This window comes from Lepidochelys kempii, chromosome 2 (genome assembly GCF_965140265.1).
Source record: "Lepidochelys kempii isolate rLepKem1 chromosome 2, rLepKem1.hap2, whole genome shotgun sequence".
In the NCBI taxonomy this organism is placed as follows: domain Eukaryota; kingdom Metazoa; phylum Chordata; order Testudines; family Cheloniidae; genus Lepidochelys; species Lepidochelys kempii.
In genome coordinates this window covers 269973804-270001694 of record NC_133257.1, presented here as the reverse complement: position 1 = coordinate 270001694, position 27891 = coordinate 269973804, and the positions used below count along the sequence as shown (strand labels likewise).

The following is a 27891-nucleotide window of genomic DNA, read 5'->3' as shown; positions in this document are numbered from 1 at the left end:
AATTAAAGGATGGATACACTCTGTGTCCTGTGCATCTATCAGTTACGTTACCATGTGTCTGTCTCTACTATTCCAGGGATCACACTGTGGGGCCTGGAACAGCTTCGCAAGGATGTAAACACAAAACCACAACCCAAGACTGAATTTGAGATCATCGCATCCGACACCATTGAAGAGAAGGCCAATGCCCTCAATGTCACAGCCTCGCTGAAGGCCAGTTTCCTGGGGGGGCTGGTTGAAGTAAGTGGATCTGCCAAATACTTAAATGACACCAAAAAATCCAAACAACAGGCCCGAATTACTCTCCAGTACTCTGCCACAACAAACTTTGAGCAACTAACTATGAACCATTTAGGACCAGAGAATGTTTCTTATCCTGCTGTATTTGACCAAGGCACCGCCACCCATGTGGTCACGGCTGTGCTGTACGGGGCTCAGGCTTTCTTCGTGTTTGATCGGGAAGTTTCTTCTTCTGAGAATGTACGTGAGATAGAGGGAAAGCTCCAGATTGCAATTAAAAAGATACCCATGTTTTCCATAGAAGGGGAAGGAGCTGTCAAAATGGATGAAAGTGAAAAATTAAATGCTGCAAAATTTAACTGCAGGTTCCATGGTGATTTTGCTCTTGAGAGAAATCCAACTAATTTCCAAGATGCCATGCAAACATATTCCACCCTCCCCAAGCTGCTGGGTGCCCAGGGGGAGAAGGCCGTACCAGTGAGAGTCTGGCTGTACCCGCTGACCAAGCTGGATTCCAGAGCTGCTCGGCTGGTGCGTGAGATCAGCTTAACACTGATTTCTGATGCTCAGACTGCTCTGGAGGAACTGGCAGAAGTAAACATGCGATGCAATGACATGGTGAAGAATCCGATCGCCACAAGCTTCCCCGAAATCAAGCTGAAAATACAGCAATTCAGAGATCTGTGTAAGCAACACAGACAGACTTTCCAGAAACAGCTAGCAGGACTCTTACCATTAATCCGTGGAGGTGGAAAAGAGGAAGGGGGCCTGGTGGATATTTTGTCATGTAAAAACCAGTCACCGTTCAATACCCAGAGCCTCAGTGAATTTCTGGATACAAAGGAAAAAGAGATGAATTATGTGAATTCCTACCTTAGGATCCTAAGCAATGTAAAAGTGGTGTCCTCTCAGAGTGAACTAGATGAAATAGTACTCGACCCTGAGCTTGACTTTATCGTCTCCTTTACATTCACCTCACTGCATGAAGAGGAGCCATATTTATCAGTTTTAAAACAGTGGCTTCAGACCCAGTATATAAAGGAAACTCATGATCCTGCAGCAGCCAGTTCTGTTGCTGAGAAACCAAAATCCAAAATGTGGTTTGAGGAACAAGAAATTAATAGAAAAGCTCGAAAATCTGCAAAGTCCCTTTCACGTTTTGTCAATGTCAACAAATCTAACGGGAAGATTCGGTTCATTGTGTCCTCTGTTCCAGACAAGGACAATCCAGGCACTTCCATTTACCTGTATGAGGAGGGAGAGCTGATCAGCACCAACTTTGAGGCTCCATCAAAGCCTCTTCCTCCCCTGATTGATGGAATCAAACATGACCGTGTGCAGCTCAAGTTTAACCCAGCAGCCTATGGAAGGGCTGAGATATCCGGCTATCGGGCAGAGTACAGAATTGTAGGACAGGAGAACTGGACGGCTGTGAATGTAAATAACACGCAAGAGACATTCACAGTAACAGGGCTACGTGCAAACACTGAGTACCAGTTCCGATACGCTGCAGTGAGCAAACCAGGGCTCAGCGAGAGCAGCGATGTGAGTAATCCTGTGAAGACTCTCCCTCCTACCAGCCCGCCTGGGAAGCCCGTAACAGTTATTGTAGATTCATCTGCCATCGCCCTCACCTGGGAGAGTCCAAGTGTCATTGGAGATGGAGTCAGAATAAGGCAGTATAAGGTGGAATATAAAGTAGAGGCAGGAGATACAAGTCAGGAGGGGAAAGACAAATGGCTGGAACGAAGGACAGAAAAGAGAACCGAGTTCTATAGCATTGATGGACTGAGTCCTGAGACACCCTACAGAGTCCGGGTTTCGGCTGTGTGTGCGGATGGGGCTGTGAGTGACCCAAGCGAAGAGACTTGCATCTCAACCCTAAAGAAAGGTAACATTTAAATATATTTGCATATTTCTTTCCACCCCAAACACAGGACTCTGGAGTAGTTCATTCAGGTAAAACTATATTTATCTTTGGAAGAAAAATTGAGATGTCCCAAGTGTATAATGTAGGCGTGACTTCAGAATCAAACTATTTCTTGCAATTTAATATCTGAACTGGAGTAATGCATACAGGGCCCAACCCAACCACCGGGATCTGCTGGGGACTGTACAAATGATACTGAGCTGCCAGGTCTGGTCAAGTTAAGGTACCAACTAGCTTTCTGTGAAAAGCTTCATTCTTCTAAGTGCTCTAAAATTGTCATGGTTACATGGATTGCCTTGAAATTTGATATGCCTCAGGGGGCACTGGCTAGGGTCAGTGATCCAAATCTGAGATCATTTGACCAAGGGGTTCCTGGGATACAATCTCCTCTCCCTCCCGCCCCCCCAACTCCCTAAAAAAACCATAGTTTTTAAAGGTTGACATATTCTACCACCGTGGTTTTGCCCAGACCTGGGGATCAAGCCCTGGCTCTGATCCTGCCACAAGGGTCTCACTGACTGGAGGATAACACGCAGAGAGTGAACGGCACCCACTAGGCCTCTGGGGGGAGCAACATTCAGAACATTATTGGACAGATAGTACTGCTCATGAACTAAGGGGATCATACTGAGCACAGAGGAGCCAAGAGACTCTGGAGGTGGAGAGTTTCCACTGTAGCTGGATAGGGCTCTGTAGATAGGGCAATTTCCTGCAATATCACTGAAAGATCTTATTGTACTAACTGTATGTACTGCTGTGGGCCAGGATTGTGTATAACCTCTCTAGTTAGGAGATGTGATGGATGTAAGACGTGGCGGTTCAAAAGGCTGTATTGAAAATGTGCCAGACAAGTATGGACTTTTGGGACAATAAATATTAAGTGGATTTTCTGGGGAGTCCCTAGGGCGAGGTTAATGCAAATTACTTACCTCTGGTCAATGCAAAAACCCAGCTTTTTGAAGTTAAGCTCTGAGGGGAGGGTTTTTTCTGTTGATTACCTGTTACAGAAGGCGAAGATCAAAGGCCAGAGTTGGATAAAGATATGGCTGATCTGCCCAGCCATTGCTCTGGTTCTGGATCTAAACTTCTAACCCCGGAGAATACCCAGATGTGGGGTTTGAAGGACTAAAAGCTTCTAGAGCTGTAGATTGGATTTGGGGGGACGGGGAAATCTCAGGTCAGCTTTCGAGCTTTATTGTTTTAATATTTATTCTCTGTCATGCTTTTACCTAAAAGAAGAAACGTGGTTGCTTAGAAGGAGCTGTGTGGAAACATATAGCTGTGGGCAATGCACTGCTCGTTGTCTTCAGAGAGAAAGCAAAGCGCAGGCCCTGGCCTGTTTAGACAGTCTGGCTTGCTGGGGATATCCCAGGGTGAGGCGGGGAGCTGTGCAGCCTTAAAAGCCCATACAGGGGCCGGGGAGAGAGGGGGACACACACACACACACGCGCGCAGAGGGCCACAGTCGCCCAGATCACCTCCTATCCCAATCACAGATCTTCCAAGATGGTTCAATTTATTCCTCCACCCTTCAGTACAGCAACACCTACCACAGGGATTACAGCTGCAGTGCATGGAGATAATTCCCAGAGGCCATTGCCAGCTCCAGAGGGCAGAGTTAAGGTTGCAAAGGTGTTTACCTAAACTCGCTATCTCCTGGCATTCACAAGATTCAGTTTTGCTGAACTGACTTTCTTGAGGGGTGCAAGGTCTCACCAGGCATCTTAATGCTGCGTTAGTGAAGTATTTTTGCCATGTTATCTCTCTCTCTGTGTCGATAGTTAGCTGTATAAAGAGCAGCACCGACTGGCATACATATATGTTACACAGTATTGTTCCGAAGTGGGTGAGTGCAGGGGGGAAGATTCTGAGGCTCAGGTCTGGCCCAGCCGATCCTTTCGCTCTGTCATTGACCCATGTGTGCCGATAACGCTCTGATTCTGTCTCTCCCCAGCGAATGTGACTCTGGATCCAGACACGGCACATCCTGAGCTCGTCCTGTCTGATGATCGAAGAACCATGAGCCGGGGCCCCGAGAGCCAGATGTTGCCTTACAAACCGGAGAGATTTGATTATTTGCTGAGTGTGCTGGGCTCTGAGGGCTTCACCTCGGGGAAACATTCCTGGCAGGTGAAGGTGGAGGGAGGAGTAGCCGGAGACTGGGCTGTGGGGGTAGCTAGACAGTCTGTGCTGAGGAAGGAAGAGGTTGGCTTTACCCCCGAGAATGGGGTCTGGGTGGTGCAGAAATGGGGCAATGCCAGAGACTATCGGGCTCAAACCTCCCCTGTCACCCGCCTGTCCTTGAGTAGAGAACCCAGCAGGATCCGGGTCTCTCTGGACTATGAAGGGGGGTTGGTGGCATTTAATTATGCTGATGATCTGGCCCCGATCTTCACTTTCCCACAGGCTTCTTTCAATGGGGAGAAAATCTTCCCTTTCTTCTGGGTCTGGGGTGGAGGATTCCAGCTGAGCATCCATCCCTGAGACTCAGGGTAGCCCGGGGCCCTGTCAGTACCATACAGAGCAGGCTAGACCCATCTCACGGTCCTGCAGTGACTGCCCAGTCTGCTTGTTCTCATGCTGTATGGTTCTGTAGGATTATATCCGTGAACAGGGTCAGAATGGGCACCAGGAGCTCCTCCCTTTGAGCCCTGTGCCGGTCTTGGCCAGAATCCCCCGTGGTGCTCACTGTCTGAAAGGGGCAAAGTAAAACCAGGGCTCTCGCCCGGCATCTCCACCCCCTCTTCCTGTCAGGGCACAAGGCTGGCAGCTCACTGCACTGTCTCCAGGTCCTCATCAGGGGGCTTCCAGCTGAGCCACGGACAATTGCTCCACTCGCAGCATGGGCCCTTTGCACAGTCTGAGGGGGCAAAGGCAGAACCCTGCCCCAGGATCAGCCCCTACCATTGTGCTAAAATGATTACTCACATCTTCTCTCTGAGTTGCTCAGAGGTGTTTCTATCCTACTGTAAACATGTCATTCTCTTGCAGTAAGGAATGCAAAGTCTTTTAGCAGCAGAAATTATGAAATAAAATCCTACTTTATGCTTTCAGACCATTGTCAGATTGTGTGTTAGGTATATCTTACAATGAAATGTGTTGCTTTATGCCAGAGCTAATCAAAATTTGACATTTCAGAAAACAAACAAATTCCTTCACCAGGAGTAGCAGGCAGATCGTTCCCATGGCTATTGCCAGCACCAAGGGGCAGAGTTATGGTTGCATGGGATTTATCTGTATTTCCTGGTTTTCAGAGGTCTGAGGTTTGCTGAACCTGATGTCCTGGAAGGACACGAGAGACCACCGCATATGTTGTATTTTGTACTACATTGAATATTCGTTAAACGATAAGTGTTTTCTTTTTTCGTTGACTCCATCACGATAGTTTTCAGGGTGCCCACCCAGGTAACTGATAGAAGTTCTGATTATTGCAGATTCAATATGGATCTCATAGTTTTGGGGTTCAGAGTGTGAATCCTTGTGGGATTTATTGTAGCACTGTTCAAACTACAATGACGTTACATCTCTCTCTCCTGCTGATCCCACATCGTTGTGGAGGATCTTCAGCGGCTAGCGTTAGAAGAGCTATCGGAATAATCCACTCAGTCCATTATTCCTATAGTAGGCACCCTTTACTAGACGGGCCTCTGAACTGTCTCTCTGTAGTGTCCAGTCCTCTCCCGGAACACACACAAGTTATTAAGTTCATTGCTCTTTTAAAGAGTCAATACACGCAGCTCATTAATTTCACTGGGGTTTGACAAACACTCACTTTAATCACAGCACTGACCTGGTTTATAATAAAGGTAAAACAAGTTTAGTAAAACAAAAGTCATAGATTTAAGTGATATCAAGTGTAAGGTGTAAAGATAGGAAGGGTGATGAACAAACAGAAGTAATAATACGCTTTCTAATAGCTAAGACCTAACTTAACAAGCTACAGACATTGTTCGAGGCACTTTCCTCTCCAGTATTCCTTTCCCAGCAACGGCTGACTAGCTTTTTGTCAGGATGCTCACAGAATCCAAGGTGCTGGTTTTCCTTGTCTCCTCTGGTGAAGGATCACTTAGTTGTTTGCTCCACTTCTCTTTATAGTCCACTCTACCTTGGCAATATATTGTTCTGAAACGTAGCTCCAGATACAGGTCCTTCTCCCTGCTGGGTGTGGATGCTGTGCTGCCAGGAGTGGACTCCATACTGTCTTCTCCCGCACTGGAGATTTTTCCAGTGCAAAGGATCTTGTCATGCAACCTCTGATACAACTGAATAGCCCATTGAATTTGCCCACATCTGGGAATTTTTAGGCCTAACACATTTTCCAAGCTAAAGCTGGTTGCAACATTACTGTATCATCTTGGATGGTGCATGGCTTCTGCTGCTGCAGGCAGCCACAATCTGCCCGCTGCTCAAGAGATACCACTCCTGAACCCAGCATTCCCATAGGCTGGGGAAACCCCATTATCTGGCCCACTCCCCGTGCCCATTTTCTTCATCTGTTGCTGGGGCCAGAAACCATTCTTGGTCCTCACAGCTCCCCACTCTGGATCTGAACGGGCTCCCAGCTCCTTCTCCCCTCAGCACCTCAGCTCAGATCAGTGATATAAAAGAGAGGTGAACCCACAGTGCAGGACTCCTCTGTCTATTACCTCTCTGGTGCTTTGACACAAGGAGCTTCGGGACGCCTCCTCCGCCAGCCCCGTGGCAAGGGGACAGCAGCTACCTCTGCGGGGGGCAATCTGCTCTACGGAGGGACACCGCCAAATAAAAATTGCATCTGCTCACTCCAGCTCTGCTGACTATACGACACGTTCTGTGGTGTGAACAGGGGAACAGCATCACCCAGGCAGAGCTTCTGCCAGACACTCGTACAGCATCGCCCTCTGCAGAAAGGAGCAAAGATCGTTTTCCCTGACCCCTGATCAAGAAACCAAAAGTCCTGGCTCCAGACCTGAGCCAGAAACCCACCCCAAACAAAGCACACGTTTTCTCCGCTCTTTCCACATCAGAGACCTGCAAACAGCTTGCCTTTCGCAGGACATAGAGTCCTGGGACTGCAGCCAGGAGTTTTCAAGCAAGTAAGATGGATAGATGAGATGAGGCCAGGCTGTCATCCATAAGCAGCACCCCATCTCCTCCTTTGCACATACAATGCTCAGTGCAGAGACACGCCCCTGGGGTTTCAGGTTTGTGACGTATCCCACAGCATGGCAGCAACTTTGTCTGACACCTCACAAAGCTAGAGAAATAGAAACCAAAAGGGTCTCAACCAATCATGCCGGAACCCGGGGGGCCATGTTGCCCCCCAAACTGCAAGCCTTGGGCAGGTGCGAAGTGGCACCGGTAGGGCCTGCACTCCACAGCGGAGGTGCTGCTCTGCTCCTGCCCAAGGCTTGCAGTTTGGGGGGGGCAACATTCTCCCCTATCCCCCAAATTACACCCTTTCTAAAAAGTGGGGGGCATGACCCCCAGCCTCCCCGGCTGGCACTGGTGGGCCCCCCACCCCCACCACTTCTACAAAGGTTCCAGAATCCTTGGTTTTAGGAGGCTTATTCCTTCACCCTCTCACTTCCCTGGTCCTTCTCGCATGAATGGAGAGCAGCAATCCCTGAAGTCCAAAGGTGCAAACAATCCAATGTTTATTGGGGTGAATTTCCAGCAAGCATGAGTCCAGTTTCCTTCCTTAGTGTCCCCGTTCCCAGCTCTGACCCCACAGAGCCTTACCTGTGTCCCTGTTCCCATTTCCCGCTTTAGCCAAACATGATTCCCATTCCCCCCCCCCCCACTTCCTGATTGACTGCGGACTATATAGTAAAACTTGAGTTCTGCTTTGCTATACCTTAACCAATCATTTCCCTGAAATTTAACTAACCAATTGTAACATGATTATTTAACCAATTAGATCCCACACCTTAATTAGTTTACACCCAGCAAAATTAATTACACAGCAGACAGAAACAATCCCAGAAATAGACAGAGATTATACAGACAAACAATAGCAAAGTGGGAACTATAATGACAAAACAATACAGAAGTGACGATTTCCCATCCCAGCTATTGATAGGTGAGTTCTTGCCAGACAGGAGGCTACCAAACTAAGTTTCCTTTTACATCTTCTAGGCACTTCCCTTTCTCTGGAGGCGATAGGCACTATCAGGACAGGATTGTATCCTAAGAGCCCAATAGCACCTGATTTCAATGGGACTAGTTTGGGATGTGAGGAGGGGACCGGTCGCTTCCCAGCTTATGGCTGCCTCTGCTGCTTAGCCAGAGGCCTTAGCCTAAGCACAGGGCCTCCGACTGTCACAGTGAGAGAAGGCCCTTGCACCGGCCGACAGTGATTTTGATTCTTTCTTTTATCCCTCTAGAACTAGCCAAGTGATAAGAAGACACCTAAATGCTTACAGTACAGGCCTTTGCAGACAGGCCTGAATATCTAGATCCTAATACTTGGTCTCAACTCAAGCCTTTGCTCGGCATCGGTTACTAGCGGCTGTCAAACAGTCCGTAGCTAATAGTGGGGGGGGGGATTACTAGAGGTACGTTCAGATTTTGACAAACAGCCAATATTGAGGACGCTGAAGCCAGAGAAGGGAATTTGCACTGACCACTGGATCAGCTTTCTCCTGCCCCACAAAGACTCTCCAGCAATGCAGCCTGTAATGGGGGTCTGGCCCTTTAAGGCTAGAGGACGGAGTTACTCATTCCATGTGTCCAGGGAAAAGCGGAAGGAGGCCTGGAAGCAGCCCCTGGGAGAGAGGCCGCTGGTCCTGGGGAAAAGTCTGTGTCTGGGAGATCAAGGTACAGAAAAACCCAGAGCACAGTTCCTGCAAAGGCCTGGGACCACGAACCCTGTAGAGTGGGTGGGGCAAAGCTCCCCCTCTCCCAGCTGCCCCAGACAGGTGTTTGGGGTAATTGGACACAACTGGGAAGGGTCAAGGAGTGGTCAGGTGATTGGGGCGGGTGACTCAAAAGGAAGCTCCAAGTGGGGGGGCCTCTCACATTCTGGGAATACCCGACATTCCAGTAGTTCTGGGAACGGTGTGTGCCCACCCCCGCCTGGGTGACCCCGCCCCCGCTGGCATGACCTCGCACTCACCATCACACCGCATGGGGGCACCATTTTGAAGAGCTCGCTGCCCCACCCCAGCCGGTGTGACCTCGCCCGCACTGTGCAGGTAAGGTCATGGCAGCAGGGGTGGGGCGGTGTGATCTTCACAATGGCATCCCCTGTCTGGTCCCAGACAAAACCACCTCTGGCTTTGTCTCTGTACCGCACAGGGGACAAACCTCAGAAAAGCAGAACTGGCCAGTTTATAACCAGAGCAATGGCCTGCTTAGCTCCAAGCGCAGTCAGAGAGAGCTGCCGAGCCAGCTGCTGGGGGAGAGAAGTCACCCAGCACAGAGCCTCGGCAAGGAGGACTGGGCAACCCCTATACTTGAGGAGCGAGTTATGGGCCGGGGAGGCAAGAACTTAAAGCCACAGTCCCAGGGAGGGCTGAGATCCTCGACGTGAGGGGTGAGCAAAGGCTGGGGAGGCCAGGACTGAATGCAGAACACACAGCCCCAGCAAGGAGAGCTGTGAAACACCTGAGCCGGAGGGGAGAGTCTAGAAGCTGGGGGGGCCTGGACTGGGAACACACGTGCCCCACGTTGGGGTGGGAGCAGGGGCTGTGCAATCTCTGAAATGAAAAGGGGAGCTCAGTGGTATTGTTTTAAAGACTCTGGGTGTACGTGAATTATTTTGGGACACAGAGGGAAATTGAGGCAGGGTGCCTGGGGGGCCACCCCTGGCCATGTGGGGAGCACCCTGGGATTGCACTTGGCTACACACCCCTTAGTGGAGAAATACAAAGTCAGCAGCTCTCCACCCACAGGACAAAGAGTCGAGGATCTGTTGTATCATTAACAGTGTATGTTAGGCTCTGCAGTTGAGACACTGGCCCTCTGCAACAAGCACCCTGTCACTCTCCGGTTATTGTCCGAGAATCTCTTATTCTTTCATAGTTTCACACGTGGTTGTTTGTACACAGTCTGGCCCAGTGTTAGCAGTGTGCTCTGGCTGCTCTGCACCCTTCTAGTGATGCCACAAACAGCCAAAACATGAGCTCAACCTGCCCGGTAACCTAGGTTCACAGCTGCTGGGCATTGGCAGAACCGTGCCGGGAACATACTGGTGAATATGACCCAATATAGATATCTACTCTTTTCTGTGTGGATGGCGGAGGGATGGGGGGGCATGGATGCAGGATGTTTGGATACCAGGTTATAGAATCATAGAATCATAGACTATCAGGGTTGGAAGGGACCACAGGAGGTCATCTAGTCCAACCCCCTGCTCAGAGCAGGACCAATCCCCAATTAAATCATCCCAGCCAGGGCTTTGTCAAGCCTGACCTTAAAAACCTCTAAGGAAGGAGGTTCCACCGCCTCCCTAGGTAACGCATTCCAGTGTTTCACCACCCTCTTAGTGAAAAAGTTTTTCCTAATATCCAATCTAAACCTCCCCCACTGCAACTTGAGACCATTACTCCTTGTCCTGTCCTCTTCTACCACTGAGAATAGTCGAGAACCATCCTCTCTGGAACCACCTCTCAGGTAGTTGAAAGCAGCTATCAAATCCCCCCTCATTCTTCTCTTCCACAGACTAAACAATCCCAGTTCCCTCAGACTCTCCTCATAAGTCATGTGTTCCAGACCCCTAATCATTTTTGTTGCCCTCCGCTGGACTCTCTCCAATTTATCCACATCCTTCTTGTAGTGTGGGGCCCAAAACTGGACACAGTACTCCAGATGAGGCCTCACCAATGTCGAATAGAGGGGGATGATCACATCCCTCGGTCTGCTGGCTATGCCCCTACTTATACATCCCAAAATGCCATTGGCCTTCTTGGCAACAAGGGCACACTGCTGGCTCATATCCAGCTTCTCGTCCACTGTCACCCCTAGGTCCTTTTCCGCAGAACTGCTGCCGAGCCATTCGGTCCCTAGTCTGTAGGTGTGCATTGGGTTCTTCTGTCCTAAGTGCAGGACCCTGCACTTACCCTTATTGAACCTCATCAGATTTCTTTTGGCCCAATCCTCCAATTTGTCTAGGTCCCTCTGTATCCTATCCCTGCCCTCCAGGGTATCTACCACTCCTCCCAGTTTAGTATCATCTGCAAATTTGCTGAGAGTGCAATCCACACCATCCTCCAGATCATTTATGAAGATATTGAACAAAAGCGGCCCCAGGACCGACCCTTGGGGTACTCCACTTGATACCGGCTGCCAACTAGACATGGAGCCATTGATCACTACCCGTTGAGCCCGACAATCTAGCCAGCTTTCTACCCACCTTATAGTGCATTCATCCAGCCCATACTTCCTTAACTTGCTGACAAGAATACTGTGGGAGACTGTGTCAAAAGCTTTGCTCAAGTCAAGAAACAATACATCCACTGCTTTTCCTTCATCCACAGAACCAGTAATCTCATCATAGAAGGCGATTAGATTAATCAGGCATGACCTTCCCTTGGTGAATCCATGCTGACTGTTCCTGATCACTTTCCTCTCCTCTAAGTGCTTCAGGATTGAGTCCTTGAGGACCTGCTCCATGATTTTTCCGGGGACTGAGGTGAGGCTGACTGGCCTGTAGTTCCCAGGATCCTCCTTCTTCCCTTTTTTAAAGATGGGCACTACATTAGCCTTTTTCCAGTCATCTGGGACTTCCCCCGTTCGCCACGAGTTTTCAAAGATAATGGCCAATGGCTCTGCAATCACAGCCGCCAATTCCTTTAGCACTCTCGGATGCAACTCGTCCGGCCCCATGGACTTGTGCATGTCCAGCTTTTCTAAATAGTCCCTAACCACCTCTGTCTCCACAGAGGGCTGGCCACCTACTCCCCATGCTGTGCTGCCCAGCGCAGCAGTCTGGGAGCTGACCTTGTTCGTGAAGACAGAGGTTATCGTCAGTCTCTCACAATGCCGTCTTTCCTCTCTAGCTCACTAGGAATCTTTTTTCCCTCCCTTCCTCTCCGGTGTGGGGCGGCTACAGTGACCCTGCTGCCGCGCCCTGCGAGTGTCAGTCCCTGTAAAGACAGCATGTGACGGAGCAGGAGACAGCATCAGCCCAGGAGCAAGGTGGGCGGAGGGCATGTTCAGCCCCCATCCCTGGCTGAGAGTGGGGCGGAGCCGCTTCTCGTTCGGCTGAAGCCGGACGCTCCATGTCGCTGCTCTGTGCAGCGCGGCAGCTGCCGAGAGAGCCCGGCGGGAGAGGCTGCTGCGGCGGCCCACTCCCTGCCCAGGCGTGGCTGCCAGGGATGGGCTGAGCATGCCCGGGGGGAGCCCAGCTCGCTCAGCCCCTGTCCCAGGCAGCCAGACCCGGTTGGGGGGGCTGCCGTCGCAGCCTCTCCCGCCGGGCTCTCTCAGGCAGCTGCCGCGCTGCACAGAGCAGCGACATGGAGCGTCCTGCGTGAGCAGGGTGACCAGATGTCCCGATTTTACAGGGACAGTGCCAATATTTGGGGCTCTCTCTTATATAGGCTCCTATCACCCCCCACCCCCATCCTGATTTTTCTCACTTGCTGTCTGGTCACCCTGGGCATGAGAAGTGGCTGGTCCCACCCCTTCTGCTCCCTGCCCTGGCTGGCTGCTAGGGACAGGGGCAGAGCATGCTGGGGCCAGGCACGGCCGGAGAAGGAGAGAGCCCCTCTCCCTCTCCCTCTCCCTCGACAGGCTGAGCAGTAAGCTGGAGGGGCACTTGAGCCCACATGCCCCCCGTACGGGTCACTTCTGGGTGGTCATGGCTACTGGTCAGTCAGATACCAGGGCCTAGGGTCAGGACTAGGCTGCCCCCAGTGAAGTAAGGCAGGATAAGTCTGGGAACGAGCAGGAACCGCTCCCACACTGCTGCTGGGCTGAAGAGCCAGTCTGCTGCCTCTTCCAGCCAACCAGGTGGGGTAGCCCATCAGGCAGCCTACTACAGCCCAGCTGTGCTCCTTAGGTTGCCAGGAGACTAGCTTTCCTGCAGGCCCTGATTTCTGCCAGTGTGAACACCTCTGCAGCGGGGGTAGCACGGCCCTGTGAGGACATGGGGGAGCTGTGACTTGCTGGGTGTGTGACAGCAGTCGCAAAGCCTAAACTCTTGAATGCAGACAGGACCGGCTCTAGGCACCAGCAAACCAAGCACATGATTGGGGCAGCACATGTCCAGGGGCAGCCTTCCAGGAGGTTTGGTTTGGTTTGGTTTTTTGCTTGGGGCTGCAAAAATCCTGGAGCCGGCTCTGAATGCAGATAAAGCAAAAGAGAAGAGGAGTGAGCGGCTGGGGAATCTATTTGTTTGTTTTCATATTTAAACAATAATCCTCTCTCCCCACTGCAACCAAAGTCACAGGCTGCACTCTAGACAAGAATTCTGTTAAGCTGCACTTTGTTGGAGACGGTTATCGCTTGTTCCTAAAAAACACGCTGATTATGTTGCTAGCACAGCACAGTGTTCACATGCAGCTCTGTGAAAGGGGGAGCAGGGGACACCTTCCCCCAGGAAGGGGCTTGAAAATACCTGTTAGCTGGAGCAAACGAGTCATTCCAAAAGGCCAAAAAGGTGGGGGGGGGGGGCTATAGCAGGGTGGCTACCCCACTCCTAAAATAGCCCTGGAGAGGGCTGTGGCTGGGGAGGGCTGATTGGGGAAGCAGCCGCAGCTGGGCCACGTCTCAATCAGGCCCCAGCTGGCCTGTATAAAAAGGCTGGGAGAGAGTAGGGCCTGCCTGCCTGCCAGACAGACAGGGTACTGAGGGTGGTGCCGTGCTGGGGAAGGAGCAGGTTGAGCGGGGGCGCTCTAGGCTGGCAACTCCCCAGGCTGTAGGGTCTGGTCCAAGGCCCATAGAGGTACTAGGAGGCAGAGGAAGGCAACAGGTCCGAACCCCCTTGCTTATGATGAGTGGCCTTTACACGGCAGTCTGCCCCAGGGCGCGGGGGCTTGGTGATGACTGGCAGTAGCCCAGACTGAGGCAAGGTGGGGATAGTGGGTTGGGGGTTCCCCAGGAAGGGGAGACCCAGAGGCAGAGTGTGGGAGTACTGCCAGGGGGCAGCACCCCAGAGAAAGGGGCACCGGGGTCGGTGAGGGACACGGGGGCCAGAGCTGTGGCGGATCACTGGTCTGCAGAGAGTGGTCCATGCTGGAAAAGAGCTAATTCCCAATGACCAGCAGGAGGCGCTGCAGGGGTGAGGCGCCGCACGCTTGCAGGGGCTCTTTACAAGCATTTTATAAGCCCTAGTGACAAGTCAGATGTGGGAGAGAGGATTTAGTAAGAGAGGAGATGGTTCTATCTGAGCCAGGGAAATAATTCCCGCACACGCACCCTTCAATAGGGTGCCCCCACAAGAGACGCTTCAAGCCTAAAGGAACAGAGAGAAGATAGAAAAAGGGAACGGTGGGTGGGTGAGAAAGGTGCTCCTTGCCTGATGCAGTGGTAAGTGAGCAAGTGTTGATTATTGTCAGATTCAGGTTAGAATTATGGCTCTTTCCTCCAGCAGGCAGTTCTTGGCCTATCTGAGATCTGGCTAGAAAAGTGGATCAGAGACAAAGTCCAGATGTCAGATGAAGTTTCCTCTTCTCTCCAGCAGAGACAGTGTCTCTAGAACAGACTATGATACTTTGTTAAATTCTAAGGAACACCCTGGCTTGAGGTTCTTCAGACTTAGATTGGGTGGAGATTAAGAAAAGAGAATTGACAACAAAGCACAGGTGACAAAAATCCCACCTCCCTCCATCTGGATTTTATATATGTACAGTTATAGAAATTATCCAGTCTGTCCATAGGGAGTGTGAATGGTCTTGGAACATGCCAGAAGTTAATTTCTTAAAATAAAATCATAGAATCATAGAATATCGGGGTTGGAAGGAACCCCAGAAGGTCATCTAGTCCAACCCCCTGCTCGAAGCAGGACCAATTCCCAGTTAAATCATCCCAGCCAGGGCTTTGTCAAGCCTGACCTTAAAAACCTCTAAGGAAGGAGATTCTACCACCTCCCTAGGTAACGCATTCCAGTGTTTCACCACCCTCTTAGTGAAAAAGTTTTTCCTAATATCCAATCTAAACCTCCCCCACTGCAACTTGAGACCATTACTCCTCATTCTGTCATCTGCTACCATTGAGAACAGTCTAGAGCCATCCTCTCTGGAACCCCCTTTCAGGTAGCTGAAAGCAGCTATCAAATCCCCCCTCATTCTTCTCTTCTGCAGGCTAAACAATCCCAGCTCCCTCAGCCTCTCCTCATAACTCATGTGTCCCAGACCCCTAATCATTTTTGTTGCCCTTCGCTGGACTCTCTCCAATTTATCCACATCCTTCTTGAAGTGTGGGGCCCAAAACTGGACACAGTACTCCAGATGAGGCCTCACCAATGTCGAATACAGGGGAACGATCACGTCCCTCGATCTGCTCGCCAAGCCCCTACTTATACATCCCAAAATGCCATTGGCCTTCTTGGCAACAAGGGCACACTGCTGGCTCATATCCAGCTTCTCGTCCACTGTCACCCCTAGGTCCTTTTCCACAGAACTGCTGCCTAGCCATTCGGTCCCTAGTCTGTAGCTGTGCATTGGGTTCTTCCATCCTAAGTGCAGGACCCTGCACTTATCCTTATTGAACCTCATCAGATTTCTTTTGGCCCAATCCTCCAATTTGTCTAGGTCCTTCTGTATCCTATCCCTCCCCTCAAGCGTATCTACCACTCCTCCCAGTTTAGTATCATCTGCAAATTTGCTGAGAGTGCAATCCACACCATCCTCCAGATCATTTATGAAGATATTGAACAAAACCGGCCCCAGGACCGACCCTTGGGGCACTCCACTTGATACTGGCTGCCAACTAGACATGGAGCCATTGATCACTACCCGTTGAGCCCGACAATCTAGCCAGCTTTCTACCCACCTTATAGTGCAAAGTTCAGACAAGTTGTGACCAGGTGCCTAGAATGGATCACCACTGACAATGCCACCTCCAGGCAGACTGCAAGAAATAGGGCAGACGCCCCCCCAAAACTGGTGGTTTATTACAATTAGATTCTCCAGACCGGTAACAAAAGAGCTTCTGCAGTACCACACTGGTTAACAGGAAGCCAAACGCAGTCCCCCTTAGGCATTCCAGCCCTTGATTCCCATCCAGACAAATTGGTCTTCTACAGTGAGAGTTTACTGAAAACCTAGTTCATCATACATAAGGTTCTACTAATCCCAAAGGATCAGACACTTATCCCGAGATTAATATATCTTTCAGTTCTTACCCAAATACCACACTGCCAGCCAATTGTTAGTAAACTAACTAAGAATTTATTAATAAAAGAAAACAATGGAGTTCCAAATAGTTAAAAGTCATATACGTACAAATGCAAAAGTGGATGGGAACCTGGGAGGCAGTGACCATGAGATGGTCGAGTTCAGGATCCTGACACAAGGAAGAAAGGAAAGCAGCAGAATACGGACCCTGGACTTCAGAAAAGCAGACTTCGACTCCCTCAGGGAACTGATGGGCAAGATCCCCTGGGAGAATAACATGAGGGGGAAAGGAGTCCAGGAGAGCTGGCTGTATTTTAAAGAATCCTTCTTGAGGTTACAGGGACAAACCATCCCGATGTGTAGAAAGAATAGTAAATATGGCAGGCGACCAGCTTGGCTTCACAGTGAAATCCTTGCTGATCTTAAACACAAAAAAGAGGCTTACAAGAAGTGGAAGATTGGACAAATGACCAGAGATGAGTATATAAATATTTTTCAGGCATGTAAGAATGAAATCAGGAAAGCTAAATCACACCTGGAGTTGCAGCTAGCGAGGGATGTTAAGAGTAACAAGAAAGGTTTCTTCAGGTATGTTGGCAATAAGAAGAAAGCCAAGGAAAGTGTGGGCCCCTTACTGAATGAGGGAGGCAACCTAGTGACAGAGGATGTGGAAAAAACTAATGTACTCAAATGCTTTTTTTTGCCTCTGTCTTCACGATCAAGGTCAGCTCTCAGACTACTGTACTGGGCAGCACAGCATGGGGAGGAGGTGGCCAGCCCTCTGTGGAGAAAGAAGTGGTTCGGGACTATTTAGAAAAGCTGGACAAGCACTAGTCCATGGGGCCGGATGCGCTGCATCTGAGAGTGCTAAAGGAATTGGCGGATGTGATTGCAGAGCCAATGGCCATTATCTTTGAAAACTCGTGGCGATCGGGGGAAGTCCCGGAAGACTGGAAAAAGGCTAATGTAGTGCCAATCTTTAAAAAAGGGAAGAAGGAGGATCCTGGGAACTACAGGCCAGTCAGCCTCACCTCAGTCCCCGGAAAAATCATGGAGCAGGTCCTCAAGGAATCAATTCTGAAGCACTTAGATGAGAGGAAAGTGATCAGGAACAGTCAGCATGGATTCACCAAGGGAAAGTCATGCCGGACTAATCTAATCTTCTATGATGAGATAACTGGCTCTGTGGATGAAGGGAAAGCAGTGGATGTATTGTTTCTTGACTTGAGCAAAGCTTTTGATACGGTCTCCCACAGTATTCTTGTCAGCAAGTTAAAGAAGTATGGGCTGGATGAATGGACGATAAGGTGGATAGAAAGTTGGCTAGATTGTCGGGCTCAACGGGGAGTGATCAATGGCTCCATGTCTAGTTGGCAGCCGGTATCTAGCGGAGTGCCCCACGGGTTGGTCCTGGGGCCGATTTTGTTCAATATCTTCATTAACGATCTGGAGGATGGTGTGGATTGCACCCTCAGCAAGTTTGCGGATGACACTAAACTGGGAGGAGTGGTAGATACGCTGGAGGGTAGGGATAGGATACAGAGGGACCTAGACAAATTGGAGGATTGGGCCAAAAGAAATCTGATGAGGTTCAACAAGGACAAGTGCAGAGTCCTGCAGTTAGGACGGAAGAATCCAATGCACGGCTACAGACTAGGGACCGAATGGCTCGGCAGCAGTTCTGCAGAGAAGGACCTATGGGTGACAGTGGACGAGAAGCTGGATATGAGTCAACAATGTGCCCTTGTTGCCAAGAAGGCCAATGGCATTTTGGGGTGTATAAGTAGGGGCATTGCCAGCAGATCGAGGGACGTGATTGTTCCCCTCTATTCGACACTGGTGAGGCCTCATCTGGAGTACTGTGTCCAGTTTTGGGCCCCACACTACAAGAAGGATGTGGAGAAATTGGAGAGAGTCCAGCGAAGGGGAACAAAAATGATTGGGGTCTGGAACAAATGACTTATGAGGAGAGGCTGAGGGAACTGGGATTGTTTAGTCTGCAGAAGAGAAGAATGAGGGGCGATTTGATAGCTGCTTTTAACTACCTGAAAGGTGGATCCAAAGAGGATGGATCTAGACTATTCTCAGTGATAGCAGATGACAGGACAAGGAGTAATGGTCTCAAGTTGCAGTGGAGGAGATTTAGGTTGGATATTAGGAAAAACTTTTTCACTAGGAGGTTAGTGAAACACTGGAATGCGTTACCTAGGGAGGTGGTGGAATCCCCTTCCTTAGAAGTTTTTAATGTCAGGCTTGACAAAGCCCTGGCTGGGATTATTTACTTGGGATTGGTCCTGCTCTGGGAAGGGGGTTTGACTAGATGGCCTCCAGAGGTCCCTTCCAACTGTGTTATTCTATGATTCTATGATTCTAAGAAATGGTTGCAAAGTCCTTATATCAGGTTTGTAGCAGTGATGGAATAAACTGCTGGTTGGAAAATGTCTTTCTGGGAACTTCCAAAAGATTGGAAGGTCCTCAGTCCATTGTTCAAAGTACTCCTTTTAGATGTAAATCCACAGTCTAGAGAAGTGGAGCAGGGAAGAGGCAAAGTGGAGATGTCTCAGGTTCTTTTATATCCTTTGCCATGTGCATGGAAATGTACTGTCCCAAACAAAGCCCATGGCCCCTGTGCGTGGAAAGTTACTGACAAAGATGGAGTCTGAGGTCACATGTCCACATCACATTGTCCTTATATGTTTTGCTGAATCACAGAGGTAGCCATTGGCTCCTTGCTGCCTGAGGTATCTTCAATAAAGGCTATCTGAAGAGTTGATTCTTCTGCATGGCTTATCAACACTTAAATGGTTCATCAACACGGGGCTGGCAAGAGTGGCTGTAAAACTACCTTATGGGTGTCACCCCAAGAACAAACATATTTGAGGTACAAATACATAGCCAATATCCATAACTTCAGATACAATGATGATACATGGATTTGACCAGGATAATCACAGTTGACAGATTGTAACTTTTCCATTGACACCTTACATGATATACTTTGTATAAGATTTGTTGCAATTGTATAACAGTGTTGATAATATTGGTTATGGATAATCACTGAGCCCCCTGATCTACCAGCCTGGGCTCCCTCTCACACTGTGCTGCTGTGACAAGCTGCAAAGCCCTCCAGCCTGCACTTTCACCAGCATTCGCACAGGTAGGGACACACCCAGCTGCAGTTACACACAGGCTCTCTAACCACCAGCTTCCCAGCCTACGACCCCAGAGCAGTACCGGCCTGCCCTGGTCAAATCTGGCCACCACACAGGTTTAGTACCCAGTCCGCCTCTCCCTCAATGTGAAGAGAACAATGCACACTTGTGGTAACTAAGCAGAGATTCTCCCCAAGCACTCCAGTCAAAGCTCACTGGTTTAGATTAAAACAAAAATAAGTTTATTAACTACAAAAGATAGATTTTAAGTGATAATAAGGGATAGCAAACAGATCAAAGCAGATTACCAAGCAAATAAACAAAAAACGCAAACTAAGTTTAATATACTAAATAGATTGGATATGAATTTGCAGATTCTCACTCTAGAGATGATACAAGCAGGCAGCAGATTCTTAAGGGGCAAACTGCACTTGCTTTACAGCTTGGAGTCCCAGGTGTTTCATACACAGGCTAGAAATTCCTTTAGCCTGGGTTCAGAACATCCCCCGGTTCAGTCTTTGTTCCTCGGGTCTTTCCAGGAGTCTCTTGTGTGGGGAGTGAAGAAGAATCGATAATATCACTCCCTGCCTTATATAGCTTTAGTATATGGCAGGAACCCTTTGTTTCAAAGCTTGGTTCCCAGACTGGTCTTTGGAAAAATACTGACATCCCAAGATGGAGTCCAGCATCACGTGGCCTGGTCACATGTCCTTGTAGGGTCATAGCAGCCATTACTTACAGGGTGTCTGGAGTGTTCTCAGGAAGGCTCACCAGGTAGGAGATCAGCTTCTCCTAAATCCTATTCTCTTTCCTAATGGCCATTACCCTGAAGAGGCCCTTCCCCACCAGCTATCTAGACTGAAAGCATCTTATCTAGTGGGTGTTACCTAGGTGTACCTACATTTGAAATACAGATACACAGTCAATATTCATAACTTCAGATACAAAAATGATACATGCATACAAATAGGATAGTCATATTCAGCAAATCATAACTTTTCTAATGATACCTCACATGACTTATCTTGTACAAAATGCATCATAATTATGCTATAATCCTATCATAATAATATCACAGTGAAGAATATAGGGTGCAGTGTCAGAGTCATGACACCACTTTCCTGGCCCTATCCCTGTATCTCACGTGCCCACTCAACAGGCCCAGCCACTGTACTTGTCTCATACACACGAAAAGAGAACAAAGGAGGGAATGTGGCCCATGAAGAAGAGAATAAGCTTCAAATGCAAGATTGCTGTGGGTCTTTATAGCCTCAGATACTCTCACATCACTGAGTACTAAGCACACCTCTCCACCACATACAGCAGACATAAGAGTCAGGCTCTGACAAGGCAATGCCCTGAGCTCAACATTCCTCCCAGAGGGTCACTTGAGGGACAGGTGAAGCTGGGTACCAGAGAGCCCCTAATACTTCAGGTCACCCCACACACACAGGCAGGGAGTAACCATGAACAGAGCTGTGCTTGCCAGATTGTCTCCTGGGTTCTCTTTTTCTGAGAACTGATCTGAGAAAACAACCAAGCAAATTCTAAAGTCCACAGATGTGGACTCATATAGAAAGTGCAATGGAAAACAGTTTAACTGTGTAAGATAGAATCCGAAACTGGATTATAAACAGATGAAACCATATAAAAGTTCCACTTTTCTGTGAAAGCCCCACAGCTCCGGTGGACGGCGTGCAGCCTGCAGGGATGACCAGACTCTGAAGGAAGAATACACGTTGGATCTCTGAGCGGAATTAGCAGCCCCAAGGTACCGTGTTGTGTGTGAGTTTGAAACTTGGGTACAACATTTGAAAGAGGGGCTTGTAACAGTTGTGAAAGCATTGAAAATTCTCATCAGTGGTTTGTCAACAGCAGTGGGTGTTTTTACAGCCCCAACGTTCTGGGCACCTCACACTATGGCCAAGATTGTCAAAAGTGGGTTTGGGGGCCCAGCTTGACACAGCTCAAAGGCGCCTGACTCTCAGAATGTGCTGAGCACCCACCCCTGGAAATCAGGCCCCTTGAAGGGTCTCCAGTTGGGCACCTGAAAACTGAGGCACCCACAGTCACTAGCCACTTTTGAAAATCTTGGGCTAGAAATAGAACGACATGGTCCCACCTCAGATAGATCCAGGCTGAGCTGAGAATGACGTGAGGAATACGGGTACCCACCAGTAGGGAGGAATGGGGAACAGAAGGAGGAAGGTTACAGCCATAGAGCCCAGTTGGTGACGCAGTAACAGACACCTGCACGTCTTGGGAACTTAATCTGAACTTTTTATTTTTTATCTTTGATCGTGATTGAGGCCTCACTGTGTTAGGTGCTACACAGCCACATTGGACGTCCCTGTGTGCACACACACAAACACACACACAGACACAGCTTAGTCTTGTTTTTTTTTACTTAAATCATAATCAGTAATGTTGTTCACTGACTTCTTGTGGGAATCATGGAAGGAAACGTGAGAAGAGGGTGAGGACTCGGTGAACTGGATGGACAGGGCATTCCCAGAGTGGAAGGCACCACCAAGCACAAAGCTGGTTTGGCAGAAGCAGATGAATGGGCACTGAGACTGACATTACCGGTGCTGCAGAGGGGATGGCAGGTGCACTGGAATGCGTTACCTAGGGAGGTGGTGGAATCTCCTTCCCTAGAAGTTTTTAAGGTCAGGCTTGACAAAGCCCTGGCTGGGATGATTTAGTCGGGGATTGGTCCTGCTTTGAGCAGAGGGTTGGACTAGATGACCTCCTGCGGTCCCTTCCAACTCTGATATTCTATGATTCTATGATCCTGTGACGTGATAAGGGACTAAGGGGTGCAGACTGGGTATGAGGTGAGGACAAGAAGTTTGAACCACGTGCAGTGAAGTAGGGAAGAGCCAGTGGGGAGATCGAAAGAGGGAGTCGTCTGGTCAGAATGACAGGCTGGGAAGATTATTTTCGCAGCAGCGTCTTGCACTGGGGAGCTGTGATGTGGGTATCCGGGAGGCCAGAGAGGGGGAGGTTGCAGTAATTCACATTGAAGATGATCCAGGAGGACAAGAGGTTTAGCCGTGCCACTGCTGGGATGAGTCTGGCCACGGGCTGCAGCTGAGAGGGTGGCAAAGAGAGGGTTAATCTGTATTGATGTTATATAGGGAACAGTGACAAGACACAGTGCGCGCCGGGATGTGAAGCATCTGATATCGCGGTGTGACATTCTGGGGATCCCCCAGAGCAGTCAGGGGGTCTGTCACCATCTGCCTGTGACCGTGGGTCCCTTAATCCTGTGTGGCTCTGGCTCGGAGCTCTGGCACCAGCATCCAGCCCACAGGCAGAAAGGTCTCACCCTGGCTTCCAGCAGCCTCGTTATCCCTGCAGGGTGACCCCACCAGCCCTTCCAGTCCCAAGCATCCCCAAATCCGCCTACCCCGAGTTCTTCACTACCAGACCTGGGGACTTTTCCACTCTGGTTCCTCACCCCAAAGGCCTGAAGCCAGCCCCCCAGTTCTCAGTTCACTTTGGGACACACTCCACACCGTTTGCACACTAGAGACCCATCATTTGTCTCTCCTGGGTTGTACAATGCGAGGTGCTGGGGGTTAGTCTTGTCTGGCTGGGGAGGCAGCTCCTCCCTGCCTGGCTGGCCACCACCCTGCTGGGAGTGGGAGGTGAAGCTTTAGGAACCAGCTCCAGACTCTACATACACGATACATAAATCCCTAAGCACAGCCTGGATCCATCTCGCACAGTGATCAGTAAATAGAGAACATCACAGGCTTTCAGAAAAGAGCTCACTCAACATTATTATACACAATAGCATTGTACAGTTAATTAGTTAATTCCATTGCTTATTCTTTGGGGTTCAGACCCCCTGTTCTGCCCTTGGGGTGTCTGGACCCTGAGTGGGGGCAGCATATGAACCTAGATTTCAGTGGGGCAGTAGCTGCATGGTAGTTAAGGTTGAGACTCGTACTGGTTAATAGCAGATTTTTCTAAGTGCTCTAAAATCCCCCTGCACACTCAATTGCCTGGAAAATTGCTGCGATACCAATTTTTTTTTACAGTTCTTAGAACTCTTTTGTGCACAGAACTGGGGCTCAGACTATTGCTCTAATGCACCCCAAACTAATATCCTGCAGTCAGGTTTCAACTCAGATAACACCTGGCGCCCACTTCCCCTCTGGGGAGGCAGGATTCTGAAAGCCAGCTCTCCAAGGTGGCTCAAGCCTGGCTGATGAGCGAGAGAGTGAGCTGTGGCAGGCGCAGCTGAGTGAAAAGCGCGCTGAGCCCATCCCTTGTAGAGCACTTCAGGGGAACGTGCTACAGACATCGAACTGTGGGCCCTACCCACCAATTATACGCTGCAGTCTGGCTCTCCGCACGCTTCAGGGCATGCCGGTTCTTGCTGTTCTGTCGGCTCCGGGTGATGGCTGCAGGGCAGCTGCTTTTCAAACTTTTGCCCCGGGGGCAGATCTTTTTCATTAAGAACGGATATTTCAGAATGCCCTAAAATCCATGAGCACGCTCAGATTGGTTTGAAAACCACAGCGGCTCATCAGGGCCAGGGGCAGACTCAGTGGTGTGAAGCCTTGGAAACAAGCAGAGAGAACCAGAGGTCCTGGTGATGTCAAGGAATTTTGACGTGATTGGAATAACAGAGACTTGGTGGGATAACTCACATGACTGGAGTACTGTCATGGATGGGTATAAACTGTTCAGGAAGGACAGGCAGGGCAGAAAAGGTGGGGGAGTAGCACTGTATGTAAGGAAGCAGTATGACTGCTCAGAGCTCCGGTACGAAACTGCAGAAAAACCTGAGTGTCTCTGGATTAAGTTTAGAAGTGTGTGCAACAAGGGTGATGTCGTGGTGGGAGTCTGCTATAGACCACCGGACCAGGGGGATGAGGTGGACGAGGCTTTCTTCCGGCAGCTTGCAGAAGCTACTAGATCGCATGCCCTGGTTCTCATCGGTGACTTTAATTTTCATAGAATCATAGAATCATAGAATATCAGGGTTGGAAGGGACCCCAGAAGGTCATCTAGTCCAACCCCCTGCTCAAAGCAGGACCAATTCCCAGTTAAATAATCCCAGCCAGGGCTTTGTCAAGCCTGACCTTAAAAACCTCTAAGGAAGGAGATTCTACCACCTCCCTAGGTAACGCATTCCAGTGTTTCACCACCCTCTTAGTGAAAAAGTTTTTCCTAATATCCAATCTAAACCTCCCCCACTGCAACTTGAGACCATTACTCCTCGTTCTGTCATCTGCTACCATTGAGAACAGTCTAGAGCCATCCTCTTTGGAACCCCCTTTCAGGTAGTTGAAAGCAGCTATCAAATCCCCCCTCATTCTTCTCTTCTGCAGGCTAAACAATCCCAGCTCCCTCAGCCTCTCCTCATAAGTCATGTGTTCCAGTCCCCTAATCATTTTTGTTGCCCTTTGCTGGACTCTCTCCAATTTATCCACATCCTTCTTGAAGTGTGGGGCCCAAAACTGGACACAGTACTCCAGATGAGGCCTCACCAATGTCGAATAGAGGGGAACGATCACGTCCCTCGATCTGCTCGCTATGCCCCTACTTATACATCCCAAAATGCCATTGGCCTTCTTGGCAACAAGGGCACACTGCTGACTCATATCCAGCTTCTCGTCCACTGTCACCCCTAGGTCCTTTTCCGCAGAAAAGATACCTTTTCCTGATATCTGCTGAGAGAGCAATACAGCGGAGCATAGACAATCCAGGAAGTTTTTGGAAAGCGTAGGGGACAATTTCCTGGTGCAAGTGCTAGAGGAGCCAACTAGGGGGGGAGCTTTTCTTGACCTGCTGCTCACAAACCGGGAAGAATTAGTGGGGGAAGCAAAAGTGGATGAGAATCTGGGAGGCAGTGACCATGAGTTGGTCGAGTTCAGGATCCTGACACAGGGAAGAAAGGTAAGCAGCAGGATTCGGACCCTGGACTTCAGGAAAGCAGACTTCGACTCCCTCAGGGAACGGATGGCCAGGATCCCCTGGGGGACTAACATGAAGGGGAAAGGAGTCCAGGAGAGCTGGCTGTATTTCAAGGTATCCCTGTTGAGGTTACAGGGACAAACCATCCCGATGTGTCGAAAGAATAGTAAATATGGTAGGCGATCAGCTTGGCTTAACGGTGAAATCCTAGTGGATCTTAAACATAAAAAAGAAGCTTACAAGAAGTGGAAGGTTGGACATATGACCAGGGAAGAGTATAAAAATATTGCTCAGGCATGTAGGAATGAAATCAGGAGGGCCAAATCGCACCTGGAGCTGCAGCTAGCAAGAGATGTCAAGAGTAACAAGAAGGGTTTCTTCAGGTATGTTGGCAACAAGAAGAAAGCCAAGGAAAGTGTGGGCCCCTTAATGAATGAGGGAGGCAACCTAGTGACAGAGGATGTGGAAAAAGCTAATGTACTCAATGCTTTTTTTGCCTCTGTCTTCACGAACAAGGTCAGCTTCCAGACTGCTGCGCTGGGCATCACAACATGGGGAAGAGATGGCCAGCCCTCTGTGGAGAAAGAGGTGGTTAGGGACTATTTAGAAAAGCTGGACGTGCACAAATCCATGGGGCCGGACGAGTTGCATCCGAGAGTGCTAAAGGAATTGGAGGCTGTGATTGCAGAGCCATTGGCCATTATCTTTGAAAACTCGTGGCGAACGGGGGAAGTCCCAGATGACTGGGAAAAGGCTAATGTAGTGCCAATCTTTAAAAAAGGGAAGAAGGAGGATCCTGGGAACTACAGGCCAGTCAGCCTCACCTCAGTCCCCGGAAAAATCATGGAGCAGGTCTTCAAAGAATCAATCCTGAAGCACTTACATGAGAGGAAAGTGATCAGGAACAGTCAGCATGGATTCACCAAGGGAAGGTCATGCCTGACTAATCTAATTGCCTTCTATGATGAGATTACTGGTTCTGTGGATGAAGGGAAAGCAGTGGATGTATTGTTTCTTGACTTGAGCAAAGCTTTTGACACGGTCTCCCACAGTATTCTTGTCAGCAAGTTAAAGAAGTATGGGCTGGATGAATGCACTGTAAGGTGGGTAGAAAGTTGGCTAGATTGTCGGGCTCAATGGGTAGTGATCAATGGCTCCATGTCTAGTTGGCAGCCGGTGTCAAGTGGAGTGCCCCAGGGGTCGGTCCTGGGGCCGCTTTTGTTCAAGATCTTCATAAATGATCTGGAGGATGGTGTGGATTGCACTCTCAGCAAATTTGCGGATGATACTAAACTGGGAGGAGTGGTAGATACGCTGGAGGGCAGGGATAGGATACAGAGGGACCTAGACAAATTGGAGGATTGGGCCAAAAGAAATCTGATGAGGTTCAACAAGGATAAGTGCAGGGTCCTGCACTTAGGACGGAAGAACCCAATGCACAGCTACAGACTAGGGACCGAATGGCTAGGCAGCAGTTCTGCGGAAAAGGACCTAGGGGTGACAGTGGACGAGAAGCTGGATATGAGTCAGCAGTGTGCCCTTGTTGCCAAGAAGGCCAATGGCATTTTGGGATGTATAAGTAGGGGCATAGCGAGCAGATCAAGGGACGTGATCATCCCCCTCTATTCGACATTGGTGAGGCCTCATCTGGAGTACTGTGTCCAGTTTTGGGCCCCACACTAGAAGAAGGATGTGGATAAATTGGAGAGAGTCCAGCGAAGGGGAACAAAAATGATTAGGGGACTGGAACACATGACTTATGAGGAGAGTCTGAGGGAAATGGGATTGTTTAGTCTTCAGAAGAGAAGAATGAGGGGGGATTTGATAGCTGCTTTCAACTACCTGAGAGGTGGTTCCAGAGAAGATGGTTCTAGACTATTCTCAGTGGTAGAAGAGGACAGGACAAGGAGTAATGGTCTCAAGTTGCAGTGGGGGAGGTTTAGGTTGGATATTAGGAAAAACTTTTTCACTCGGAGGGTGGTGAAACACTGGAATGCGTTACCTAGGGAGGTGGTGGAATCTCCTTCCTTAGAAGTTTTTAAGGTCAGGCTTGACAAAGCCCTGGCTGGGATGATTTAATTGGGGATGGGTCCTGCTTTGAGCAGGGGGTTGGACTAGATGACCTCCTGAGGTCCCTTCCAACCCTGATATTCTATGATTCTATTATTCTAATTTGGGGTGGTTTGAAAAAGGGCTTCCTCAGATATAGCCACATAGTAATTAGCTGAATTTAATATTCAAATTGCTGTAAAACCCATGTGGAGAGGGAAATTGTCCTCGGAATGGGTGTGCCACAACTGGAAATGCGGGAGTGTTAGTGATACAAAGTTGGGGTGGTTTGATCAAGGGACTCACAAGATACAGTTTTCTCCCTTCT

At 49.4% G+C, this 27891-nt stretch overlaps 1 protein-coding gene across 6 annotated transcripts in view; it reads left to right on the top strand.

Moving 5' to 3' along the window:
- Window positions 1-27891, top strand: part of LOC140905753 (uncharacterized) — a 162776-nt gene that overhangs the window by 42313 nt on the left and 92572 nt on the right. For all 6 annotated transcript variants that reach the window (XM_073329167.1, XM_073329168.1, XM_073329165.1 and 3 more), the window contains one exon: window positions 77-2131. In XM_073329167.1, the coding sequence (XP_073185268.1) occupies window positions 77-2131 (2055 nt within the window). The remainder of the gene's footprint in view (window positions 1-76; window positions 2132-27891) is intronic.